Raw genomic sequence first — 23,501 nt, 5'->3', positions numbered from 1 at the left:
GCCACATGCTATTACCCAAAACATTCAGTGAAAAATTAATCCCTTGGCAAAAGGTAGTTCAGCAAAAACAACTGTTGTACTGTAGTTCTATGCTCCAATGTATTAGTGCTGGATACATTTAAAAATGTGATTTGTAACTTTGATCCTTACCCATAAATCGATAGTTTAATTTCGATGTACAATTTTATTGAGAGACTATGTGTTGTCTTGGTGTGGTCGGGGACTGTTATAGCTAGTTTTACTGCCTTTCCGAAGCTTGGGAATTGATGTACAGTACTTATGAAATTTTAACTTATATGCTGTTTTATTTAAGGGGTGCCACTGAGGCGTTATGTTATCTTCCTTGCCTGGTATGCCGTCGTGGGTTCGATCCCGACATTGACACCTGTGTATTTGGTGTTTGCGCGTTCTCCTCGTGGTCGCGTGGATTTTTTCCGGGTCCTCCGGTATTTTCCCTCCACATTTATAAATATGTGTTTAGAGTCGAGCTGTCATTTGTGAGCATAGTCGCTTCTGAAAAAGAAGATAATAGATCAGTCGGCTTTACCTGGTAAAATAAAATAGATTTTCTTACCCTTCCTATATGTACGTTGTACTCGTATCGTATTTTTGTACAGATGTAGTGACATAGAGCCGACTGCTGGCCAGCAGCAGCAACTGCAGGTGGACATTTAGCACATACGCCGTTGAGCACATACACGGTGTGTGTACTGGCAGGGCGAAGGAACTGGGGCAAGGGTCACGGTAGACCTCATAGGGAGGCCCCTGGAACCCTCTGGTGGGTTCGAGAAGGGAGGCACGGTCAGGGCGGAGCCGGGCCACGCCGAGGAGAATAAAAGCAGCGGAGAGCGAGAGCTCCAGGCTGCCGGTTCTGGGTATGGACTTGTCTCGTCGTCGCTGTCGCCTGTGCCCGATCATTGCGGACAGTGGTTGGCTGTCTCGGTTGACGCCGTCGGAGCAACGCGTTCAGGGTCGTGTCTGGGCCGGGCTGTAAGGCAGCGTGGTCGTGAGAAAGGAGGCCGGAGTTGATGGTGTGAACAAGATAATAAAGAGAGACGGTGCCTCCTGCAACTACCTCGTCTCCGACTGAGCGTGTGCGCGCACACCACACGCACACAGACGCCTCGAGGAAGGAGGACACTACACATGTGAAAAAGAGCTTCATAGCTCATCGGATTCCTCCAGTATGAATAAATAAATATTCTGAATCGAATATACAGTATATGCGCCCTGCCTTCAACCCTCACTGACCAGTGTGGTGAAGTATGGTCAAATTAACGCCGCCCCCCCACACAACCCACACTTGCTTGTGGGAAGGCCCTCATCCAGCAGTATCAGAATATTTATACTGGAGAAATCCGATGAGCTATAAAGCTCTTTTTTCACAAATGTCAGGGCAGGTCAAAACGTTACAACAACACACAATACAAAACACGATAGGAGTGCAAAGAATAGGAAAGGTAAACAAATCACTTACAAAAATATGTTTTACCAGGTAAGGCCCACTGAACTATATCGCTTCTTTTTCAGTAGCGACCTGGCCACAAATGATAGCTCAAAGAAGTGGCTTATCACGTGGAAATTTATAGCAGCAAAATAATCTAAATAATCTAGACGCATGTTTCTAAATGTGGAGGTTAAAAACCCGGAGGACCCGGAGAAAAAAAATCCAGGCGATCGTCCATGATACACAGTTCAGGTGTAAGGACGGGTTTCAACCCATGCACTTAACCTTAAACAATGCAAGTTCAATCCCGATGAAACTTGGAGAGCTGAATGGAGTTCAAAATAACTCACAAGCACCTTGTTGTGAAAGACTCAACGCAGAACATCCCTGGGTTTGTTTTTCCAAGAAGCACATGGTCACAATACTTTATACTGGTAGGAACCCACTGGTTCCACCAGCCCACAGGGGATTATTGTGTCCGTCCGTCGTGTAGGGAGGGGCTGGGTGGGGAGGGAGGGGCTGGGTGGGGAGGGTGGGGAGGGGCTGGGTGGGGAGGGTGGGGTGGGGCTGGGTAAGGAGGGGAGGGTGGGGAGGGGCTGGGTGGGGAGGGTGGGGAGGGGCTGGGTGGGGAGGGTGGGGCTGGGTGGGGGGTGAGAGGGGTGGGGCTGGGTGGGGAGGGGCTGGTTACCCCGTGGTGCCCTTATAAAACTCAACGTTTAACCTACTCACGCCGGCTTGTGCCCGCCCTCACAGTCGGGGCATATTTGTGGAATACACCACGCCGCCGTTGACCTTGGCCATTGACCGAGCAACCCAACGTTCCTTACCAGCTCCCTCCACAGGAATGTGTTGGTTGTTACATCATATTTACCGGGCACTAGTCTATTTTGCCGAGTTAATTGCATCCCTAGCGTTTGGCATTGCTGCTGCATTGGGGTTGATAATTGGGTTTTTACCCTTCTATCTGGCAATAAAACTGACACCTTTTTACAAGGAGTCATGTTTGCATAGACCGCAATACCTGCAGTCATAATACAAACAAAAGACATAACTCTGATAATGTGCACTGTCCTTGAAGTTGATTGGTCCACACCCGAGACAGCTTTCCTTAGAGCCTAGTCTCACATGGGTTGGACCAAATGACGCCAAAAGGCGCACAACTCAAAGACAATGCACCATCAGAGTAGGAGAGCTCGGGGAAAGCATCTACACCGCAATACCTGCAGTCATAAGGAAAGCTGTCTCGGGTGTGGACCAATCAACTTCAAGGACAGTGCACATTATCAGAGTTATGTCTTTTGTTTGTATTATGACTGCAGGTATTGCGGTCTATGCAAACATGACTCCTTGTAAAAAGGTGTCAGTTTTGTTGCCAGATAGAAGGGTAAAAACCCAATTATCATATTTTTACTGGCAAGTGAGGTTCCCATAGTGCATTGGGGTTGTTGGCTTCATTTGTACTGTTGCTGCCTTGTTGTAGCTCCCCCCCCCCCCCGTGCATCCCCAGCCCTCTCAGCCCCGCCCACTTCTCCCCTCCCTTGCCCCTCCCCCCTCTCTCACCTATATAACCTCTTACCACGGCATCTCTCTCCCACTTCAGAAAACATTTTATTGCTGTGGTTTTCCCACCTGATGATGATTGCTTGTGTTGCGATCGAAACGTCGTGATTTAATTTATTTAATACCCACGTGACTTTACCCAAAAAAACCAAAGAGTAAGCACATGGTCCACCCTAAAACGCATCCACTGCACAAACCGTGACAACAGATGCGGATACCTGATGCACAAATGTAAAATGAAACTCTCCAGTATAATACAGGTTTTTGGGGGGTTAGATCGCGTAAATATAAATGTGTCGTTAAACCCGCCACCACCCGACACAGCCAATTAGTAAGGTTTGTTACCCGTACCCTACGCCGGGTACGGGTAGGGTACGGCCGGGTACGGGTACCCGTTTGCAACCCTGGTGCGGCCGAGTACGGGTACGGGTAAGGAATCAAACCCCGTTTGCGACCTCTGTGCTGTGGGCCCCCCTGGGTTTGGCCACTGAACGCGACTCCACAGTGCTTCTACACCAGCAAGAGCCGTACGTTGAGATGAAGCACTTAGGCGCAAATTTGCTACAACGGATAGGCATAGCGCTCCGATTTCCGCGCCACCGATTGGCCAACTGATCTCGCAGCGACCAATAGGCTGGCAGCACGGCGACCACTCCTGTGCGCCTCGTCCAATCGGAGAGGCGGACGACCGATGGCCGCGTAAGCGCGCTGGGAAATGTGACGGCGCCAGACTCTTTATTTAATGGCAACAGTGAGTGGCAAAGTTGGGACGCGAAGGAACGGGGATTGTGGTGACATTATTATTGTTGTTGTTGATGATTTATCTCACGGTTAAAAACTAAAAACGGCGTCCGTATTAAGGACATTTAAAGGGAATGAATTTCGCGCGAGCTCCGGCGGGCGATGCGAATTGTTTGGGAGCGAAAGAGCGGCCGCTGGTTACAATGTAACGGGAGGGTCATCGTCATGGCTACGAAGCCATCATTCATTGTTATGGATAACAACAATAACAACTTGCCACAGCAATAACTACAAAGGATTTCAAGTCTAACACAATTTAGCTGGCGGCTAGCGTGGAGACCGTTCAAAGGTGACTACTATGTGTTCGCTTTACTTTTGTTCAACTCCTTTGTATCCACCACCCTCTTGGCATTCGTCATTGTATTGTCCACCATTGTATAATCCACCATTGCATTATCCACCATTGCATTATCCACCATTGCATTATCCACCATTGCATCATCCACCATTGCATTGTCCACCATTGTATTATCCACCATTGCATTATCCACCATTGTATTATCCACCATTGTATTATCCACCATTGTATAATCCACCATTGCATTATCCACCATTGCATTATCCACCATTGTATTATCCACCATTGTATTATCCACCATTGTATAATCCACCATTGCATTATCCACCATTGCATTATCCACCATTGCATTATCCACCATTGCATTATCGACCATTGTATTATCCACCATTGCATTATCCACCATTGCATTGTCCACCATTGTATTATCCACCATTGTATAATCCACCATTGCATTATCCACCATTGCATTATCCACCATTGCATTATCGACCATTGTATTATCCACCATTGCATTATCCACCATTGCATTGTCCACCATTGTATTATCCACCATTGCATTATCCACCATTGTATTGTCCACCATTGTATTATCCACCATTGTATTGTCCACCACATATCTGCCACTCCATTATTCCATCATTCTCCACCGACTGCCGGATGCCGTGGTCCGTGTCAAGCTGAGCGCACTGCCACCCAGGGCAACGCTTCTTGACTTGCAAGCCGCAGCTGAGACGATGTTACTCAAATACCCTCCCCACCCCTCTTATTGACACCCGTGCGGTGGCTACCGTGGAAGAGTAGGCCAAATACACTCGAGGCCCTTCCACTTGTCAGTGGTGTGAGAGACTTTACCGAAAGAACCAAAGAGTATGGATTCCTACAGTCACGAACGCTTCAATCAAGATTGAAAATTCAAGGTTTCACCTTTACCACCATGTTATCTGCCATAATTATAACCGTACCATTTACACGGAGGTCTTTGTACTCTCATCGTTTTGATGGCCGATGGATTTGACTGATCAACTGAGTGGCAGCCCCAAAGAAGAGAACAAACCCCCGAGGCGATGACCAACTATGATGGATGTGGAGGGATGAGATAGATTTTGTTGTAGCAGATGACGGAGGCTTAGACAGGTCTTCGTTCACCAATGGATAGATCATAGTACTGAAATGCCCCTAATGTGCATACATTATCAGAGTTATGTTTTGTTGCCAGATAGAAGGGTAGAAAATTTTTTTTATTTTTTTTACTAGCAAATGAGGTTCCAATGGTGTAAATCACTTCGTCTGTTTTATCCTCAAAAAATAAATATTGTAACTAAATTTTTACACACTTCCCAATGTGCTATCGACTGCAAACTTGGTATAGGTATGTCATACTGATGACAACACGATATTCTATCATAAAAAAAATCCAAAACATATATTTTAAAACTTTTTACACGCTTTTATTTAACTTACTGTATCTGTTGTATCCAAAAATCTTGTATCTCAATTTCAATCGTATTCCCAATGTCGTATCGACTGCAAACTTCGTATAGCTATGTCATACTGATGACAATACTATATTCTATCATAAAAATAAAATATATTTTTAAACAATCTTTTTAACGGCTCTAATTGTCCACACTCAACTGACGTTGCCTGTAAATCACCACGATCCCTTACATCACGACAAGCCTCGGGGAGCCATGCCCAGGGGCGGGGGATGTGGAAGGAGGGGAGGGGCGATGGGGGAAGGGGGCATGGGTAGGGGCAGCTCGGACAGTACATTTCATTAAAGCGTGTTTTTTAAAAAAGTATTTGTAAATCTTTTTTGTCTGCAAATATAACTTGTGTGTTGCCTCCTCGCTTTGCCCACTCTAGGTTCATGGCCATGGCTGGGAGTGTGAGTGGAGCGTCCAGAGCGAAAGGGGCCTGGCAGGGCACCCCCCCATCGCAATCTGAGGAGTGCAGTCCGGGCACCTGGTCAGAACGCTGGTCTGGATCTCGAACACCCGATCGTTTGTCCGTCACACCCAGCCACTACAACGTCAGCACGCCCATCATTGTCCTCCCCAGACGTAAGAATAGTCTTCGTGTGGCTGATGTAGAACAACAACAACAACGATAATTTTACATTGAATGTCGTTTGTGAAGGATGTGCTGCTAGGGCCCTCGTCGTTTTGAGAAAGTGCTCTTACCAATGACATTGAGTCAACCTGAAGCAACTATGACCAAATCAGCTGAAATTCACCCGATCTCATCAGATATCGTAAGCCAAGCAGGCTTGGAGCCTGGTTAGTGTTTTGATGGGCTACCACTATGCCCCATCAGGAGTTATTGGCTGCTGTGAGGCTACATTGTCTGTAAAAGCAGGGCGTCATCCAGGCCGGTGTCTGAGTCCTTTTTCAGGATGGGTCTGAGCCGGATAAATGTGTCAAGCAAGAGCAGCAGAGGTTATTGCTGTGATGATGCCTCCGTAAATGTGAATCAACAATTGAGTTGTTATATTTTGCATGGTCTGTTCTGGGTCACCACAGTTGAATGCCGGAGAGTTTAAAATTTTACATTCACGTATCAATTTTCCGCGTCTGCTGTAGTCTGTGCAGATGCGGTTTAGGGTTGTGCCCATAAGCTTTGCAGAAGGTCGAAGCCAGGGATTTTCTGAGTCAGGTCTTTGACGAGGTATAGGAATTGTGTCGGTTATGCATGTCCACACTGGCAGCAGTCAAACTAAATCATAGCCAACCAGTAGTGCGTTTGCCTCTTGTCGCAGTGGTTCGCGGTCTGAGCCCAAAGGCTGTCCCGGTTAATACTTTGGGTGTATTAATCATAGATATAGGTGCTGCCTGCTTCACGGTGGACGTTAAAGATCCTGCGACATTCACAAAAAGAGTAGGCCATGTGTGCTGGCATCATGATCCAAATTGAGTACATTACTTGCTTAATTTGGACAAGCCACATAGCAACATTGATCACTACTGGCAGACGGATACCTATTGCAGGCCAGTGCTGTCTTCACCATTTGCCACACAGGGACAGCTGCCACTGAGGGTCCCCCTTATCTAGACTGTCAAAGGGGACCTGGAGATGTATTGCAAGGAGGTGCACTATAAATATTAAGTTATAAGGATGCATGTGTAAGCTTGGTCATGTCAGCTGTATTCAGGTAGGTACTAAGACAGTATTTGTCTCTTTAACCTGTTTTAACTTTTGCGGTTCAAAATGAGTAAATTAAGATATATTTCATGGACAGCGTTCTTCCACGGTGAGTTATGCATATGACACTGTCCCAAGTCTCCTTGATAGTAGAACATTAATAGACATCACTTCAATATTTTCTTGTTTTCTTCAAATTACAGGGGCACCATTGCCATATCATGTACTTTGTAAACTGAACATTGTGGTCCACGTCAATATAAGGTAAAGGTGCAACATTCTGATTGCTTGGTCCGATCACTGCTGGCGGAAGGGCCTGCACTAGAGGGAGCTCTAGAGCACCCCTCTAGAGGGTATTTTGGCCGACTCTTCAAAGCTGGTGTGAGTACTTTATATTTCACCACATGTGGTCTATTCATAAACTAACTCCGGTGTGCCTATTTTTTTGCTGGGTGAACAGAGGCAGGGAGATTTAAGAAACTGACAACTATGTTTTCAACTGCTGCGCCAGGCGATTACAATTAAAATAAGACCTCGGTAAGTCTGCACAGTATGTGTCAAACAATCCCCCCACCACACCACACTGCTGCAGGTAAAAAGAAGGCGTTCACAGTTCTGCCGAACGCTACACCGGGACGATGGGGCCCCCCGCGCGCGGCACGCGTTCTGTATGGCGGCGGCGGCGGTGGCGGCATCAGGGACGCACGAAGACTGGAGCGGCGCGTGCATTCGGCGCGACTGCGAGCGTCGCGGGAGCTACGGGACGAGGCGGTGGCGCTGACGCGGCGCCTGGCCGAAGTTCGCCACGAGAACATCGCACTATGGGGAGCTCAGCGTCGCCACCAGCTCGCCATCAACGCCTTCGAGGTGAGGATGCGGCTATGGGCGACCGCTGTGGGGTGACTCGTGCGGGGTGAGCGCTGGGGGAGAGCGCTGCGCGGCGAGCGAGCTTTAAGCTGAAGTCGAATGGGTGGCCGAGTGGCCCAAAGTTCAGAGCGCTGAGCTGGCACTGCTGAGATTCTGGGTTCGAGTCCAGGTGGTCACCTGTGATGAAACCAGGTGTTAAAGTGTAGCGATGTGATGGTGTGTATGTATGTATGTTGAACTTCTTTCCCACCGTATGGAGCCAACCGTGCTAAAAGCAAATGACGAGAAAAAACCCATCACATTAAATTTGGTTGTGCACTTCATTTGGTTAAACTTCAGTTCTGAAAATGAAATTATCGGTTTGACTTTTGGGCGATTTCGAGTGCATAAACAACACAACCACAAAAAAACCCTAACAAAGCCAAACTTTAATAAATGAACATCGCAGCACGGGGGCGCAAAACATCGTCCGATCGCACGACCCCTTCTCGCTCGCCGTGCGCTGCAGGTGCCGGAGGGCGGCCTGGGTCACGCTCTGGACTCGCACGCGCGCGAGTCTCGGCGCCTGCGGGAGGCCACGCGGGTCGCTCGCGAGGCGGAGCGGGGCCACGCGCACGCCGCCGTGCGCGTCGAGGCGCTGGGGCGGCGCGCGTGCCTCGACCTCGAGGCGCTGGCGGCGCTCGCGTCTGACGGCACGCTGCCCGACGAGCCGCGCCTGCGGGCGGCGTTGCTCGACGTCGAGCGCAGGCTGCTGGGGACGCAGCCGCGCGTGCAGGTGAGATGCAGCCCCGCCCATCGGCGCGGGGCAGGGGTGTTGACACTGACGCGGCCATAGCTGTGCAGTTCCACCTGGGGTGTTCTCCCCACCCCATCACCTTTCAAATAGTTGACGCTCTCGTGCTTACTCCAACATACTTGTCAACAATACCGATCGAAGCAGTTAACTGCTGACTTTGAAGCCCCTTTACCACATTGTGATGGTGAGCACACTGGACATACGTTACAAAGGTCACCGGATTGATTCACTCTCTCGGTGCGGCAGATGAAACGAAGGGCCAGATTCGTAGCCCCCCTCCCGCCACCCAAATGCCACCTCTGTCAATCCCGCAGCATGAACAGGTGCACCATTTATACTGCCGGATGAGGTGAATCGTTTGGCAGGTTGTATGTCATAGGGATAAGTGTGGATTCTCACATTTTTTCTCTGTGGAAGAGTAGACCAAATACCCTCCAGAGGGGCTCTCTAGAGCTCCCTCCAGTGGAGGCCCTTCCACCAGCAGTGGCGTGAGAAAGCAATTGTAGGGCTGCACCTTTACCTTGTACCACATACTGATTTTTTTAAGCTAATCCAACATTTTGAGGGGAACAAATGTTGACATGTTTTTCTTGCTAACTGGCATGCGTTAAAAAGCGGCAACCTACCACTTAGATCGCTATGGCTGGCAAGTGCGGCACACCACACCCCTGCTGTTTTGAAGAGTTGTTAGTCCCTTGCGAAAGCGGCGTCCTAAAGCCACCTGACCAGTTGTGTTTATGCTGAAGAATCCCGCTCGAGGAATTCTGCATCTAGAGAGCGTCAGATTTTTGGAATGCACAAACACGTTTTTCAAGTACAAACATATCTGCACCAGGTTGTAACGTAAAACGTATAATGTGGGATGCACGAAACGTCCTCGGAGTTATTAAATTGTCTGGCTTCCTCCACCGTAACAATGACACATGTCACACAAACATGGGCTGCTATGCTCACATCAGGCACAGTGTGTCCACATCCCCGAGTCTCCTTTTGCAAGGAGCCTCAGAGAGTGGCAGCTCTTGACCACTTCTTAGGTAAAGCCTGTAATAGGATGTAATCTGAAAGAAGTAGGCCACAATATAATAGAAAGACCAAATATTGGGCATCCCAAGAGTGAGATTGATTTGTAGTGACACAGGATCCGAGGTGTTTGTTTGAGCATTTTATTTTTAAATCACGGTTGCTAGGGACAGACACAAAATGCTAAGTGGCCACCAACAAATAGCACACGGTTGTAGGACCCAGGGGAAAGGAGAGGATGTGGGGGAAGAAGCAGAGAGAGAAGTGGTAGTTGAACGCAATTTCAACGAGACAAACCAGTCAGCCTGGTAGACCAAGTCCTCAACATAGGTGGAGAAATCAGTGATTAAAGATCACGTAAACAAATAACCATTGTAGTAGCGATATATGATTGTGAGCAAGTGATTGGAGTGCTGAAAGGACAATCCAAAGTCGAGTGAGAATCACCAGTAATTCTATTGATGATGCATATTGTATAAGTTGCACTCGTTTGCCGGTGACATTTTCAACACGGCACGCAATTATCTCTTTGCATGTGAAATGCAGGAACTGCAGAAAAGTCTGGAGGTGAATGTCAGCAATTTCACACGGCAGTTTCGAGCAGAGCGGCACAGCCTGGCGGAGACACAAAGCCTTCGGAGGGCCCTGCAGGTCCAGGTCGACTGTCTGGCCCAGCAGCTGCGGGTAACATGATGGGTTCAGCCCTCGAAGACATTGCTGCCTACAGTGTGTTTACTTTGTCGCTGTGAATGTCAGGTGCTGCCAATGCAGGAAATTAACATGAGCAGCGCTCGTGATGAGGGCCGTCGGCTAGCAATTAGGAAAGTTCACTTGGCCCATCATTCATTTGGGGTATCATAAAATGGTGAACCGTTTTGTGTTCAGGTGGCATTAGTGGTTTCCAGATTATTATTTCGCTTATTTATCCAGGACATTTACACTGAGTTTCAAGACTGTCTTCAAGAGGACCTTGCTCAGTGTATCACAATTGAGCCATTTGCAGCATTGGGATGTTTGGCCAATAGCAGTGACATCGCATGCTTGTAGCTTTTGGAGAGAACCGGAGAACGTGCAAGAAAGCCATGCAGAATAGTGGGAGAACACGCAAACGCCACGCAGGCACCCGAGTTGGGCCCTTCTTACTGCGAGGCACAAGTATTAGCACTGTGCTACCTAATCCTAGCCATAGGAATGTGGACTTTCCACTCCTATCAACAGAGATGAATACTGCCCCACCCTCTCCTGAACAAGCAAATTCATAACATCTCTAAATGTACCTACCTCTTCTCTTCACGTTTCTCATCTCCGTCATGTTTATCTCACGTTCATCTCGCTGTCAATCTTGTCGTGAACATTCATTGCGTTGTCAATATACGCGTTTGTCTTTTTTTCATTGTTCAGTTTTGGCACGAGAAGCGTGTATATTAACAGATCAATCGAAGGCAAGGCAACTTAGTTGCCTCCGCATTCACGGGCTTATGCCGAACTACAGTTGCGATCGTTTACAACCGCACCCTTTGCACGTTGCTCCTTGTCAATAACACGCCCAGATCTGTCGTTCTAACCCCCCAGCTACATGACCTTTGGGAGCAACACCTGCACCTCACTCCAGTTCACAGTTTCTCTGCAATATCCAATTCGAGGCCCAGGACACAATCATAATCCCAAGTGTGCAGGACAACAAAACTCGCTTATTTATGTAGCCCACTCTGCATTTTTTATGCTTTCCAACTAAGACTGAAAGTGTGTATGCATTAAGTCTGTATTTCTATGCCTTGGTCTATCCGTTTGTAACAGAGGGGGCGGGGAGGGGGGGCACGGCATGTTAATGCTCCTAAACATGATGCAATATGAAAACAAAGTTGCGTCGCTATTATGTTTAAGCCTATTTTGTTTGTTAGACAGGTAAATTAAAATGTAGATCTGTAGCGCGTGAGCACAGCAACAACAACAGAGAGACGAACACGTCCGTGTCGTAGAGAACGAGTACAGGGTCCTCAATGAATATTGGACAACTAACAAGCGAGGGATATAACGATCGTAAACGAAACTCACACGAGTCACAAATAGTGCAAGTGTTATGTAAACAGTGAGGTACAGGTGAATTTAAGAAAATCGAAAAACAGAGTGCAAACGTGGGAGCAGCAGGCGCCAGAGGAAGTTAGCTACAGGTGTAAGCATGCCTTATGTTTTGGTTTATTAGGAAAGTTACGATGGGGAGTGAAGGGAGAGGACCATGCTGTAGATGAGCGGGCAAGGGTTTTCCAGAAACCTGGAGCAGCAACGCACAAATACTTTTTTGCCAAACAAAGTTTGAGCGACTGTAATTCATAATCGGACTAAGGAGGCACTTCTGAGATTACGGGAGGGAGTTATATGAACTTAATGGTCCTTTAGGTAATTGGACATTTTCTTTAAGAGGATCTTCATGATGAAGGCGTACCCTATAAGAAAGCCGACCAAAATGATCAAGGGTTGAACACACCCTCACGAGCAGAGCCACCATTGGAGCCCTGTGGTCTCATATTCTTGGTTCTTTCGGTAAAGTCACGTAGAAGGAAAATAATAAAATAATACAAATAAAACATAATAAAATAAAATTCTCACGACATTTCGGCCTCAACACAAGCAGTCGTCCTCAGGTGAAGAACAGAGCTGTGGTCTCCTCGCGACCTGTGGATGCCACGCTGCTGCCTGCACACCTGGTGTAAACACTCCCGTTAGCATCACTATAACAAAATAATGGCAATTATTCATCTTTAATATAGCACCCTGCGATGCACCGGGGCATCTCAGATAGCTTGACATCACATCTCATCGCAAACATTTAAAAGGGCAGCCCAATGTCAGCTGTCCCTGCGGGAACAATGTGACTCAGCACCTGGCCTGCCAGTCGGGTGCCGATGATTGCGATGTGTAATCCCAATTGAGTAATTTGTATGAAGCAACACACAAATACTTCTGTTACAATCGCTCATAAATAAACGCAAGTTTGAAAGCGTTCGAGAATCCGTACATATATAAATGATGGCAAATATTGGTCAATGTATGTTTCTTTAATGCTGCTTGGATAATGCGTGTACTGTATATATGAAGTTGATCTTTACGTGCAAACTTAGACGAAGTATAATTTGCAAAGGAGAACTGGGGTATATTTTGTGGTGCAAAATACCGCAGTGTAATTTGTTTAAACAAGAAAACAATGTGCCAATGTGTAGCAGATTCCATAACCAAAATACAAAGTTTGGAGTGAGAGAAAAAACACATGCGTTAAAATGTTGCTATTCATTATTACATCAAGTATTCAAGGTATTTTACAAATGTAGACACCATAAAAAAAACGTTACTCTATAAAGTATTTCTAAATAAATAATTGTGTCCAACTCTTTAAACAGCTGTGCGCAATTGCTGAAATTTCTCTTCAGGAGCACACTGCGTAATACAGTATACACAGGGCCTTTCTGTAAAATATTAAATACACCACTGTCTGCTTCCGGCTTAATGACACTACGAAACTATATATTTTTTTCTTTTACCAGGTTAGGCGCACAGAGGCGACCTGGCTATCACAAATGATTGCCCAACGAAGTGGCTTGTCGTGCGGAAATTTCAAGCAGCCAAATAATCTTAGCGCACATTTATAAATCTGGAGGGAAAAACCGGAGGCCCCGGAGAAAAATCCACACAACCACGGGGAGAGCATGCCAACTCCAGATACACAGGCGTCAGGGTCGGGATCGAACCCACGAACTCCTGTATACCAGGCGAGGCATATAACATTTCGCAAAATTGTATGCTTTTGTTTATTATCATTTACAGCCCCTTGTCAAACCACTGTTGGCCGAAATCCTCCGCACACCATGTCAGTCATAGGGGTTGTTGACCATTCCTCACCTCGCTGATCGGTATCGGCGTGGCTAAGTCAAGATTGGTGGGGGGTTGGCTGACTGGCTTCAGACGCCATCGCCAATGGTGACAGCCATTGCCAATGGTGACAGCCATCGCCAAAAACAACCGCAGGAGCAGTGAGGTTCACGTTGCATTGCGCTGACTCCTGCACAACCGTTAGTCCAACCTGAACTTAAACACCTGGTAAGATGTTTCTGTATAAAAAAAAACAGTGTGAAAGGCCACCCCAATGAGTCATTAGTAACACAATGGAACATTAACTAAATATTTTTTTATTTAATTAATAATTTTATTGACTAAATAATGAAGAATGTCTACGTTCTGGACTCTAAACTGGATTTTCTTGTTCTCGCTTTGTACAGTGCACTGTTTCTAGCAATATGCATTGTATCAAGGGCACTTCCACTTGCCCCGCACCCTAAAAAAATCCCTTCAAAACAATGGCGTGGTCCACAAAAGTCAAAGGACTGCTGTGAAAAACAACGTTGAGTGTTCTCCGATATTGGATGGAGGTGTGTTGTTTGGAAATCTGCTCGTGTTCCACCGACGATTGACACCATGCAGCTGTATTTGACTTCCACGAGCTTGATTTCTGTGTGCGTGGAGCGTTGGTGTGGCATCCCTTTTTTGTGTGTTTGTGCTCATCCTCTCTTTTTGTTTCCAAGGAAAAGGATCGGGAGCTGGACATCCAAAACATTTACGCAAATCGTTTTCTCAAGGGCTCGTCGAAGAAAGATGATGACTCAGGCAAGCAAAGCTCCTTTGAAGTTTACAGTGGACCAGTTGTATTCCTTGTTTGGCACATAACCCATAGTCAGATTACAATGCAAAGCATGACCACCTACTAAAGAGATTACTAACCTTAATAGACCTTTGAAGATGCTCATTTGCCAAGTGCTTTTTCTGTGGCTCGTGTTCTTGGCGAGCGAATATACGCGCTTGCAAATGTATCACCGAATTGAAATTGATCACCAGTGTCTTGAGAACACAAGTTCTACAGTGGGGCTCGTGTAAATGCGTGGCATGAGCCCTGAGTAGGATTGCAAGCGACGTTTTACAGTGAACGGTGTCTGGAATAAGACATCATCGTGTTGTGCAAAGAAGCATACGAACTGCCATTCAAGTGCACGTGTTACTAATTGCATTCACGATACATTATAGGCTTTGACGTGGGCTCCTATTTTCATACGAAGGATTGGGATTGTGGTTCCCACCTTTGGCGGCATGATTCCCAGTATGAGTGTAGCGACGTTAAGGGTGTCACCATGGTGGAAGCGCCAGGCACTCTGGGTGAACCCGGGAGGGCACGTGACTGGGACAGGGTAGTGAGGGGGGCACGAGGAGGGCTTGAGGGACACGTGACGCTCCGTCGAGATCCTTTGGGAAAGGTCTCGAAGGGGGCATGGCCGAAGGCGGAGCGAGGCCACGCTCAGGAGCATAAAGGGGCAGTCCCCAGAGCGTTATCGGCTCGTCTCAGGAATCAACCCTTGGTGCTGCGTCGTTTTCGGTCTTCGCTCAGCATCGTGGGTCAGGCAGCGTGTAGGCTGACTGACCCGTTCGTGTAGTTAACCCGCTACTCACTCACGTAGTTAACTGTAGCTATCGCTTAGCAGTAGAACCATTGTACGTTTAGTTAAGTTACCCTATTGGGGAGTTATTAAATGAACGTGTTGCCTCCAGCTCCAGTGTGTGCCTCCGCACAACACACTACAATAGCATTGCGAGTTCAAATCCCGGTGTGCCCACTATAACCCTCTGGGGTTGGAAAAGTTCACATCACCAGTTGCTACGTCCACCGTACGCAGAAGAGAGGTGTGGCAGGCGTCGTGGGCAGTAGAGGGCCCTGCAGCAAAATGCATTGTTGTTCCGCACTCCGCCACATTTACCTCCCAGCACCGACCAGCCTGGTGAAATATGGCCAAGCAACCCTCGCGGATTTCAAGGCGCGGGGAGGATAGTGATTCAAAATGTGAATGACGAGAAAAACCCAACACAATAGAAACATTAGTCTGGTGCCGAAAACAGAGTTAACAACCACAAAGATGCACATTGCCATGTGTAGAGGCTCTCTGCCTTGCACATTATGTGCAATCACCAGTGAAGAAGAAACTGGTGGTGCACTCATTTACTGTTGTGATGGCTTTTCTCTTCACTTATAGATTTGAATTATTGTTGCCGTTAGGCAAGCGAATGGGTTCTCATAGTGTAAAGGAACAAGCCCTCTCCATATGCGAGGCTCCGAGATGCAGATGGCATCGTGGACGTTGATGACTGCGATACTGTGAGTCCAAACAAGGATGAAGCTGGCGTACAGTGGCGTCTTTGTGTGGCTGCTGCCTGTCAACTTTCCACAATTTCTCAATTTATTAATGCTAGGCTCAGACAAAATGACCACATTTCAGTTCCTCATCCATCAGTGGATTAACAAAAGCTGTTGTCCTATGGAGATACTAGCTCTGCCATAAGAATGTGTAATTTCTACTCATGGCTGAAGGCTGCCAATAGAGCACCAAGCTACCACGTTTGTTATGATCTGTGCGTGTTTTATTTCGTTTGCATTTTCTCCACAGATCAAGCAAACAAAGCAGTGCAAACAGACAGCTACCTGGAGAGAGAGTGGCTCGAGCAACTGCGCAGAGAGAGGGAGAGGAGAGAGCAAGAGGAGAGGGCGACACGCGAGTTGGAGGAGAGGCGCGAGAGGGAGGCGAGGGAGCGGGAGGAGAACGCGAGACGAGAGACGGAGAGGAGGGAGCGGGAGGAGAGAGCACGCAAGGAGAGGAGGGAGAGGCAGCGGAGAGAGAGGCTGGAGAGGGCGAGACTGGCTCTCCTGCGCGTCGAGAGGGAGAGGGACCTCGCCCTGCAGAGGCAGCGCGAACGGCACGAGGAGGAGCAGCAAGCGCTGAGGCTCATCAAAGGTGCCTCCATTATTACAAAGTAAAGCGTTCAGCTAGTTTTTATTTTATTTCACCAGGTAAGGCTCACTGAGCTGTATCGCTCTCTTTCATAAGCGACCTGGTCACAAATGCTCAACGAAGTGGCTTATGTGGAAATTTATAGCAGGCAATACTCTAAACAACCGTTTCAAAATGTGGAGGGGAAAAAACGGAGGACCCGGAGAAAATCCCACGCGACCACGAGGAGAACACGCAAACTCCAAATATACAGCAGCATGCGTCAGGGTAGCGATCGCAACCAACGACCTCCTGTAGACCAGGCGAGGTAATTGACATCGCGCCACTGCAGCAAATGCACATCGACTCTGTGTGAAATTGTTACAGGTATATTCGATGACATTTTCTAAACTTCCCATTTATTGTATTTACCATCTCGTGTATTTTTTAAAATATAATTTATTCTTAGTCAACTTGGTGTGGATGACATTCTACAACATGGAGCATGAACAGGGACATCGACAAAGATGGACCAAAAGCTGGAATTACACCGAGAGACAGAAAGCGAAATACATGGATCAGAGAACATGTGTGAGTTCGAGATGTAGTTTTCACGTAAGAAGCGTGGAACGGAGCATGACACCCCACCGTTAGGAGTAATGATGGACACTGGACAAGACTGGTGAGGGAATTGCAGCCAGAATAGCGATGACCATTGCTGCAACAAACACATTCCTGCGGAGGGAGCTGGTAGGAACGTTGGGTTGCTCGGTCAATGGCCAGGGTCAACGGCGGCGTGGTGTATTCCGCAAATATGGCCGACTGTGAGGGCAGGCACAAGCCGGCGTGAGTAGGTTAAACGTTGAGTTTTATAAGGGCACCACGGGGTGACCAACCCCTCCCCACCTAGCCCCACTCTTCCCACCCCCACCCAGCCCCACCCTCCCCTGCAGAAAACTGTAGCGACACGACCGCACCTGATGATAGCTGGCACCAAACTGTGCCACACGCCCCGCCATATGGCCTTGTAGGAGCCTCGATACCAATAAAGTTATTATTAAAGTGATTCTGAAAAGGGATAATAAACTCTTACATTTGTATTTGTCTCTGCAGAACGAGCAAGACAAGAAGCTGAAAGGAGGGCGCAGGAATTGGCGGCCAAGATGGCGGAGTCGCTCAAGGTGCAGGACGGTCCACCAGCCACGTCGCAAAACGGCGACGCCCTGATGGACGACGGTGGCCCCAAGCAACGGCAGCGGCCCACCCAGGCGCGGCGCGTCTACCGCTTCACCGACCCCGTGGAGAACATGTACCGGGGCCGGCCGGCCTACGGGATGGGCGCCACCTCCGCCGCCACCCGGCCGCCCGGGGCACGCAACGCCAGCGGTGGCGGCGGCACGGACGCGGCTTCCGATGCAGCCGCGTCGAGACCGCTGATAAACAGAGCCGTCGAGGAGGCTAGAGTCAAGGCCGAGCTCGCCGAACTGATCTTGAGACCGGCCGGCGATAAATCATCGCGCTCCGGATTGGTCAACGGCGGCGTCGGAGGTTGCAGTGCGGCATCCCGTCCAGCGCGGGTGGAGGAGTGTGCGGCGCATGGCTGCAGCAGGAGGTGGCACAGGGTACGGCGTGACGCGGTTGCGAGTGACGGGTCGGCCATGCAGCCCAAGCTACCACCGCAGGACATCAACGAGGATCCGCGATGACGTTGCCCGTGCACTTGGACGTTAACTTTCATTGTTAGTTGTTCCGCAATGCCCTGACGGTTTGCACCGGGCATTGTTTGGCAATGTCCGACGTTTTTCTCCACATGTCGGGAGCTTCTTCAGGAACGGAACTATCAGAATGTGGAGTGAAGCATCGGACATCATGCCGAATAACACGTGGTAAAACCCGAAGATGCATTAGAGAGCTATAAAGCGCAAACTGTGAACTTTGAATGTTGAACAGTATTTCTCACACGTCGTTTTGATGGTTTCTGTTTTAAAACGGATTTTTTTTCTCGAGTAAATTTTTGTTCTCAATGGTAGTGCCAATCAGCGAGCAGGTTAAACTTGTATTTGTTTACTTGAGAGACGTCCAACACATACCCCAACGCTAGGTGTGAATGAATTGTGTTGACCCTGTAGTGGTGAGCTTGACCCCGAGCATCAACGCACACTGTTTGAACCAGGTGGTTTTTTTCTGTACTTTTATCAAGTACTACCCTCTCAGATAGGTAAAACCTAACAGTGTGCATGCATATTGTAACTTTTTTTATGCGGAATACAGGAAAAACAAATACGTGAACTTTCCTTGCAATGCATGTCCCATTAGAACACTTTGCAAGCAAATCAGCTTCGTTTTGACTCGTGTATGTACAAGATACACAAGTGTATCAAAGGTGCTGGTATTCTCTGATGTAAGAATTATTGATCATTTTATCTAAACCCGCAGGAAACGTGAAACATTCCATAAGCTTTGATCAAGGTAAATCTAGGTGTAAATTCAGTGGCTACCACATTCACGATTGCATTATTCATTTATTAATACAATTTCTGCATTGGCTTACCTTCGAGTCATCTGGTTCGATGTTGAAATTGGCGCACCATCAACACATGAACATTGACATAACAAAAGATGCTAATGCGTACATTATACAAGATCATCAACGAGGCTGGATTGCAGCTGTCGATCGCATCAATATAGATTCTCAGATTCTCACCACAGTATCACAAAATGGACAATCCAAACCTCAGTGCGCCAGCTCTTCCTTGTATATCCATATGGGTATTTATAATAATTTAAATGGATAATCCCTGAGCTGGAGCATCTCATTTGCAATGTTGGAATTCTGAATTTGGTGCATCATGTGTTGTAGATTGAGGTGGGAATGCAAGGGCTCAAGCGTAGCCATCGGACAAAGACGGTTTACCGCATCGCGCAGCGCTTTCAGATGCGCTTCTGCGGCCGTCTGGAACGCTCTACCGATATTAGGAAGCCACTGGAGCTATGCACTTTTAAATATATATTGAAAACTCTTTTAGAACTGATTGTTGTGTTTAGTGTGTTGTCCTTCCGCACCTCCGATTAGCACGGTTGGCTACGTACGGTGTATACAGAATCAGAAGGGTTGGCCTATTTATCCACGTCATTCTAACTACTGCTTACCGTGCACAGTGCCACAACATTTTATTGGATATTTATACTGAGAAAAATATATATTTTTTACATGTATACAAACCACCACTACATGTATTTTTGTAATGTCCGACTAAGTCTTTAAAAAAATGCAGAGAATAGGATACTGCCAGTACAAAACAAACTACAATGTTTAAGAAAAATATTCATAACTAAGTGGTGAATTCCATACTTCTCTTTATAAACCAAAACATAATGAGATATTTTACTAATTTATTGACACTGCAGTGTTAGAGACTGAACTGTTACAATACACGTGTGATTGGGCAAAGTAAAATGCACTAGGGTGCATCAATATTTAATTTTCTGTCAATTTTGCTCCCTGTTGACATGAGGCAGATGGCTTTTAGACACCGGCCTGCAGAGGTGCCGTGTCGATCCAAGCCACGTGCTTTCAATGTGCTAGGTTATACAATCGGGCTCAAAATGCGCTGTCGCCTTATTGTGAAGACTGGGTACTTCTAAAGTAAATATAGTTTGTACCACAAGTTTAATTCTACAAGGGTGCCTCACAAAGAAATCACACCGTCAGCTGCATAGCGGATGTTACAGATACAGTACCATGGCATTCGAAAGCGAGGAGGCCACGTGTGCCGGGTTCACAGTTCAAATCTGCCAGATTTTAAAATTTACCCACAAATTACTTAATTGGGTAAAACCAATATGGCAATATCGCCCCCTACTGGCAGACTATATCCATCTGTGAAACATATCACCTTCATAATAGCCCCCATGATATGGGAATGGCGTGATTACCAAGTGTACTAATTTGTCAATTTTCTTAAATTAGTTTCAATACCATGGGGAATGCTGTGGGAGTACTTTGAATTTTGTATTGTACTATCAGTTCAATCTTTAATCCATGGGAATTCGGAATAAACAACTAAGCAGCACTGTATTATAGGAGGATATGGCAGGAAAAGCCCTATTCAATTAAAGCATTGCATCATTCTAACGTTGAGTCGTGAAGTACGTAAAGGTCTTACAATTTGGTTCTTTTGGTAAAGTCACGTAGATAGGAAAAAAATAAAGTGTACTGGCAGTCTATAATGTAGACTGTAGCCAGGTAATTAACCTCGGTGAGCGTACTGGCAGTCTATCATGTAGACTGTAGCCAGGTTATTAACCTCGGTGAGCATACTGGCAGTCTATAATGTCGACTGTAGCCTGGTTCTTAACCTGAGTGAACGTACTGGCAGTCTATAATGTAGACTTATTCTTGGTTATTTCAGTAAAAATAACCACGACGTTTCGATCACAACACAAGCGGTCGTCATCAGGAAAAGGGGGGTTAGCCTCCAAAGGCAAACTGTTTATAAAGGTTTAGAGATGGGCGTAGCCCAAGTGTGTCAGCAGCATGGGCAGGGCAGCTGATGTTAATGTAGAGAAAACAACGACACCGGCAGTGGGTCTCCACCAATCAAAGGGCCGCCAGGCAATCATTGCACCTCGCTCCACACACCCACACTGCTGACGGTGGAGGTTGACAAGAAAACACAAATCAAGTAATGACCCAAAGTGATTGATGACAGCTTTCTAATGATTGCGGAGTTTATAACCATCTTCTCGGTTGAAATTGTGTCTGTGTTTGTAAAAAGGATGGCTTCATGAACGAATCTTTGTTGATAACCAGTAGGCTTGCAAAGTACCATCGTCTTAGAGAAATATATTTCGTGTGAGCCAGCCGGATTAAAATAATGATCAGCTACGGCAGAAGTATTGGTCCTACCATGTTTCAAATCTGCCTTATGTTCACGAACACGGTCCGAGACATGTCGCTTAGTTTCCCCAATGTAACTGCTGTCGCAGATACAGCTTAGTTTGTAGACGCCGGGATATTGTATGACAGGAATCTTGTCCTTCACAGATGGGATCGGATCACAAATTTCATGTACGCCCCTTTTCCTGATGACGACCGCTTGTGTTGTGATCGAAACGTCGTGGGGTTTTTTTACTGAAAGAACCAAGAATAAGTATACATTATAGACTGCCAATACGCTCACTCAGGTTAAGAACCAGGCTACAGTCTACATTATAGATTGCCAGTACACTCACCCAGCTTAGTAACCAGGCTAGTCTTTATTATAGACTGCCAGTACACTCACCGAGGTTAAACACCAGGCTACAGTCTACATTATAGGCTGCCAGTACACTCACCCAGCTTAATAACCATTGCTACAGTCTACATTATAGACTGCCAATACACTCACCCAGCTTAATAACCAGGCTACAGTCTACATTATAGACTGCCAGTACACTCACTCCGATAAAGAACCAGGCTACAGTCTACATTAGTGTTTTTTTTTCATTTTTTATTATTTTTATTCACTTTATTTTTGTTTTGTTTGTATCTACGTTACTTTACCGAAAGAACCAAGGACTATGAATCCCTGCAGTCACGAAAGTTTTAAGTCAAAATTTACGTAAAGGTCTACCAAGAGGCCTGTCTCATTGAATTCTCAAGTTGAGGTTTTTTTGTTGAACCAGGTGAGAACCCCAGAGACCAAGATGGTCTCATTTGCAAGAGTGACCTCACCTGGTTTAGACCTTACCATATCAATAAAAAACATCTATTTTTGTTCAAGGGCAGTACATACTGTCAAACACGTGTCATTCCATTTACGAATTTTACAAGAACTGAAAATGTTTGGTGTCATGTAACCATTCTGAAAAAAATGCAGTCTAATGGTTACACACAGTCACACAATTAACCAATACACTTTAACCCCAGTGTTTGAAAAACAATTTCCAAATCTGTGAACACTGTAAATGTTATCTCGCAAATTCTGCAATGAACACGTTTTGGCGCACGGACACAATGTTGAAAGGTACAGTGTACGCGACGTGGAAACGTGAACGCGTACAGGAAAACCACGTCTCGTTTGAGTGATTTAATCAGTTTTAGTTGGACACCTTCCTTAAACAAGCATTCTGTTGCTCGTGTTTACTAACCCGAGTCGCTCTGCGCCGGTTGGCGCCCGTCAGCAATTCAAACGCAAACGACCCCGAGTGACCAATCGCATGCAAGGCCACCAAATGAAACGGACACTGACGCTCACACGCAAAGGGGAAGTGCGCTGGAACCACGCTTATTTAATTATACTCTTAGGTTTTTTCGGTAAAGTCACGTTGGTAAAAATAAGTAATAAAAATAATAGAAAAAAATATAGACATTTATTATTTAATTATCTGTGCCCATTTGAAAATGTGCACGGCAGTGGTTTCATTAAGAATGTGTAAATTGTGTTTGTGGGGGGGGGAGTGTCTTTCCGCTTGGTTTTTGGCCACGATTAAAACCAACGTGTTCGTGTGTTTCTTCTTATTCTCTGTGGTCGTTCCATTTGCTCGTGACTCGCGGCGCTGATAACGCCCCGCCCGCCCATCAAGGACCCTCACCATGGGATTGCCAATAACAACACCACCACCACCACGCGCATGCTGGTAGCGTGGCCCCCCCACATGCCCTCTTTGCTGCCGTCAACGGCAAAATGATGAAGGGCTTTGAGACCCACAGCCCCAACTATTGAGGCTGGGAAGCGAGCAACACAAACTCGTACAACTGGAGTCAGTTTTTAAAAAAAAATTATG

General features: G+C 46.8%; 1 protein-coding gene across 1 annotated transcript; it reads left to right on the top strand.

Annotated features, from left to right (window-relative positions):
• The first annotated feature begins 3,738 nt into the window (after positions 1-3,738).
• LOC144948541 (uncharacterized) lies at positions 3,739-19,987 on the top strand. The gene is made up of 8 exons (XM_078878111.1): positions 3,739-4,097; positions 5,976-6,172; positions 7,843-8,117; positions 8,626-8,892; positions 10,480-10,617; positions 14,508-14,589; positions 16,413-16,757; positions 17,847-19,987. Exons 2-8 carry the CDS (start codon positions 5,980-5,982, stop codon positions 18,437-18,439), a joined length of 1,893 nt encoding a protein of 630 aa, XP_078734237.1. The 5' UTR covers positions 3,739-4,097; positions 5,976-5,979; the 3' UTR covers positions 18,440-19,987.
• Positions 19,988-23,501: the final 3,514 nt, after the last annotated feature.

The sequence above is a fragment of the Lampetra fluviatilis genome, chromosome 50 (genome assembly GCF_964198595.1).
Source record: "Lampetra fluviatilis chromosome 50, kcLamFluv1.1, whole genome shotgun sequence".
Classification (NCBI taxonomy): domain Eukaryota; kingdom Metazoa; phylum Chordata; class Hyperoartia; order Petromyzontiformes; family Petromyzontidae; genus Lampetra; species Lampetra fluviatilis.
This window is presented reverse-complemented; position numbering and strand designations above follow the sequence as displayed.

Excerpts from the sequence above, each read along its gene's own strand:
- LOC144948541 (XM_078878111.1), top strand. The coding sequence starts at position 5,980 with ATGGCCATGGCTGGGAGTGTGAGTGGAGCGTCCAGAGCGAAAGGGGCC. Across the intron at positions 10,618-14,507 it reads GTCTGGCCCAGCAGCTGCGG|GAAAAGGATCGGGAGCTGGA; the intron begins GTAACATGATGG and ends TTTGTTTCCAAG. Across the intron at positions 14,590-16,412 it reads GAAGAAAGATGATGACTCAG|ATCAAGCAAACAAAGCAGTG; the intron begins GCAAGCAAAGCT and ends TTTTCTCCACAG.